At 30.6% G+C, this 4,447-nt stretch overlaps 2 protein-coding genes across 2 annotated transcripts; both read right to left on the bottom strand.

Annotated features, from left to right (window-relative positions):
- Nucleotides 1-695: 695 nt before the first annotated feature.
- Nucleotides 696-946, bottom strand: PCYB_002210 (hypothetical protein; the record flags this gene model as incomplete). Its single annotated transcript, XM_004227642.1, has 2 exons — nucleotides 696-824; nucleotides 854-946. Coding segments are annotated over 2 exons (222 nt in total), but the record flags the coding sequence as incomplete, so codon positions are not given.
- Nucleotides 947-2,560: 1,614 nt separating this feature from the next.
- PCYB_002200 (hypothetical protein) lies at nucleotides 2,561-3,695 on the bottom strand (the record flags this gene model as incomplete). Its single annotated transcript, XM_004227641.1, has 2 exons — nucleotides 2,561-3,523; nucleotides 3,663-3,695. 2 exons carry the CDS (start codon nucleotides 3,693-3,695, stop codon nucleotides 2,561-2,563), a joined length of 996 nt encoding a protein of 331 aa, XP_004227689.1.
- Between the last annotated feature and the right edge of the window lie 752 nt (nucleotides 3,696-4,447).

Here is a 4,447-nt window from a genome sequence, read left to right as displayed (position 1 = left end):
AGAAATTTTGGCTAGTCCACTCCTTGCACCGAGTTCTAATACGACTTTGTTGCTAAAGAGGGTGCTATTCTGAAGGAACAAGGCGGAGATCCATTTGCTTATCACGAGGCAGCACTCCCAAATGTTAATCCTAGTGATATCATTATGCGAATGGACTTCTTCTGATATTTTGCAATGCTCAATGGAATTTCCAAAATAGTTTAGCCCAATTTCTCTTATCCGTATAATGGCCTCTTCCTTGCTTTCCCCATTTTTTACTTTTGCCTTTTGGTTGATGAGCAACTGGTAGGTGCACTCCTGAATTATTTTTGCGTCTTCTAGGTTTGTCGTGAACGATGTGTCGTTGTGGCTCTTGGGTGCACTGTCCCCACTCTTTGCTACACTGCTACACGTGCCCTTCCTCATGCCACTTAACCCCGCCCATCCTTCTATTCCAGCACACTCGTCATGGGGTGGCTCAGAACGAGGTGCAAATATATTTTCGTCCTGAGCGTTGAAGGCTTCCGACATAATGCTCTTGTCCAATTCGTTTTCTTCAATAGGTCGATAATAATGGCTTCCTTATACAGGCGAATTTGCCTCCCCCACGTTTCTCCCTGCCCGCTTAAAGTGGCACCTCCAACAACCTGCCTACTGTTGCCATTTCCCATGTTGCCATCATGATTGTCAAAGAAAATGCTCCCAAAAAAATTCATCTAGTTTATTTTATTTTTGACATGAGCGCTTAGCTGGTATTCGTCCTTCAAGAGGGACATTTGCAATAAATCTTTCCTCATATTTTCATGCAATTCGTTTTTTTTCTTTCCACAGTGGTATATTCTTTGCTATATAAAAAATAGTCCAGAAGTAGCACTTCCTTTACAGCTCCACAATGCTTATTCTGTATGGCCCACATGAGGGGGCTATTTCCACTTGAATTCAGTTGGTTATGTCCAATTGCGCATTCCTATAGCAAAAAGCGAATCAAGTCCACATTGTTATTTATGCATGCGACATGTGTACGTATGACATGGTGGTAAGGGGTTAGAACCTGCTAAAAAGTGCTGTGGTGTCACGCGGGGGATGTGCTTCTTCCTTTCTTTTGATCAGCATGGGTTGCAACATAATGGGATCTATGAGCGGGGACCTCAAAAATGGCATTGAAAGTCCAAGCATGGCTCATCCTCGCGTTGCACATGAACGACATGATTGTTGCCAGTCGGCCGCTTCCTCAGTTTGTCCGCCCTAAATTTGCAGCATGTTTCAAATTCGTTAACAGTGCGTAAGCAGTGTGTTACAATTTTTAGTGTTTTTTTCGCTTTTTGTTCGCATTTTATTTCCAATACTTTTCCAACCGTTTCACCATATTTATCAACCTTTTCCTCCCATGTACCAATTTTGGAGACCCATGCGAGTGTATTAGGTGACTCATTACCAAAACTTTTTCAGGGCCATTACCTGGAAATTTGCTTGAGCGAGTAAACTGTTTCGCAAGATCAATTCGTTTATAAGTGAACTATTTTAAATGCAGATATTATTTTATATGCATGTACTGCCCATTTATTCCTTATCCATATATATATATTTTTTTTTTTTTCCTGCGTCTTTAGACATGAAAAACAGGTACTAAAAAAAGAAAAGAGGTGTAGTACATATTTTTTTCTGAACGTACATTTTGGACCAATACTTAAAGGAACTTATTATCTTTTTTAAACCATTACAATATTTTTTTACGTTCGTACAAATCTGCAATTTTTATTTTTTTTAAAAATAAATAAATAAATTTTTCTTTATTCATTTGAAGATATATGCATATGTACATATACCTCTATTTTGACATACGTTTCTGCTAGATATTTTTTGCTTTCCGGCCATGTTATAACATAATATATCCAAATCTGCTTTGGGGAAAGCGCCACGTTAAGACCGAAAAAACAGACCTAACCCTTGAACCCTAAACCTAAATCTAAAAGTAAGCCCTGAAGCCTGAACGTAGAAACACATGTACGCGAATATATACATTAATAAGTTATGTATTTATCAGTAAAATAAACCTTGTAATTCAAAGTGATAAAATAATTTATTCGAATGTCGAAGTGGAGTGTCGTTCAAATGAAATAGTACTGTTATAAAAATAGGAAATATATTATGTTAACCATTTAGACATTTTTATATTAACTTTTTTTCATATTGTTATATTATTTTTTTTAACATTTTCATATATAACTCCTTATTTATTATTTCTAGTTCTTTTTCCCCTTTTTTTTATGTGATTAATAAGACATCCATTAAATATATGCGAATATTAGAATTATATAAATAACTCAATTAATATTGTTATTTTCTAATAATAAAATTTATATAGTTTGATAAGATATATAGTTTGCTGTGTTTTCAGAAAACATATCGCTTGTTTCTTGTGTATAAGATGCAAGTGCATCCATGGTATTCTTACTATTTGTTGTGTCTCCAAAGAGCCCACGGATCCAGGGACCTAAGGGTGTGAACTTGTATGTACAAAATAAAAATATAGATATGTAATACATTTACTTATTATTGTTATATATGTAAAGAAATGGTTTCACAAGTTTGTACTATAATGATATATGTTGACAAAATATATACATACTCTGTATAACACAGTGCCAGTTAATAAAACTGGTGCTGCTCCAAGAATTGAATTGGTAACTTTTGTTCCTATTCCGGAATTTTCACTATCTAAATGGGTATCAAATTCGACTGTAAAATCACCTATATCGTCATCTTCAATATCTTCTGCACGTAGTGGATGCACTTCTAAGGAGTCTGTAACTTGAAGCGAAGAAATTTCCTCTGAAGTTGTTCTACTTGTACCTATAATTTTATCATCACATGTTAAACTTTTTATCGCAGACTCAATATCATTTTTGTTGAATTTATAAAAGACCTTTGGACAAATGTCTGCTCGCGTTTTACATACCTCCTCAAAGGATTTGTATAATGAAAGCATATCTTTAATTTTATTAAGATATGTGCATTCTTTGTTAATATAGTTTTTAGCCATACGTAAAAGATAATCATAATCGACATAATAATCGTACAATTCTTTTCTATACTTCCAGTCTCTATGCATAAAAGTAACACTGTCTGGCAAACATGTTTTATAGAGAGGGCGATTTAGTCGTGTATCAATAAATTCATGCCATATCCGTTGTAGTGCGGCAAAAGGACTATTAATAACACGACCTTCATTAGAACGAAAAATATCAAATAATCTACTATATACCCAATAATTTAATAGAATACACTCATCGTATTTAGGATTTAAAATATCCGATAATGAATTTTTATCTAAATATCTTAGGATCCTTTTACAAATTTTTATCATTTCTCCTATCACTTTATATATTATTTGTCTTTCCTTTCTATTTAACGTTTTATATTGCGTTTTTACTACGTTTATAGTATTACATCTACGATAATCCTGTAAGTCATCAGATTCCATATCCATAGCATCATAAAATCTTTCTGAGTCCAATTCTTTTGAAGATCTCCCGAATAATTCCTACATAAAAAGTAAATAATATGTGTACATAAATATTTGTTCTCTCTACATTTTGTTTAGATATCTTTATGTAAAAACATGTATTAAAATATATCATAACATCAAATAATTCATAAGAGTAAATTCAAATGGAAATTACTGAAAAATATGTAATTCTATGTCTCGATGACATTTTTAGAATAATTTAAAAAATAATATATTTTTAAACGTTTACTGTTCATATATCTATTGTTTTATCAATTATATTTCAGAGAATTTTCGTTTCTCTAAAAGAACATTTAGCGCACATTAAAATATTTGAATAGCGATTTTTGTATATTATTATTATAAGTATAATAAATTATGTTAATATGTGCGTTATAACATTTAAAAGAATTTTTATTATAAAAATAATGTTGATAAAATTATGTCAATTCTCTATGAAATATGAAAGAAAAAGAAAAAATAATAAAAAATATGTGACATTATTTAATAAAAATTAATAGTCATTAAATATAAATGTAAAAATAATTTCAAATCAAAGTAATTATATATATATTTATATTAAAAACACTATAATTAAATAATATGTATAATAACGAAAAATTAATGTAAAAATTTAAATCTAGCACAAAATTAGTTATATATTCTTATCATGATTATGATATTCACGCTCATACATGCTAATAAAAATAACATTTTTTGGGGGGGATAGACAAATGTTATTAACTTTGTTGAATAAATAAAATATAAATTTGAAAATATAATACTGGATAACATCATTTACAATATCATTAACCTTAATCTCAAAGTATATAAATATTATTTTAATTAATGATTTTTTTTTTTATTATAAAATATATTTCATTCAGTGTAAAAATTATTAATGTATAAAAAAAATATGTTTAATATTTATGAGGCATTTATTTATATTTTATGCATGGT

This window comes from Plasmodium cynomolgi (assembly GCF_000321355.1).
Source record: "Plasmodium cynomolgi strain B DNA, scaffold: 0091, whole genome shotgun sequence".
Lineage (NCBI taxonomy): Eukaryota > Apicomplexa > Aconoidasida > Haemosporida > Plasmodiidae > Plasmodium > Plasmodium cynomolgi.
This window is presented reverse-complemented; position numbering and strand designations above follow the sequence as displayed.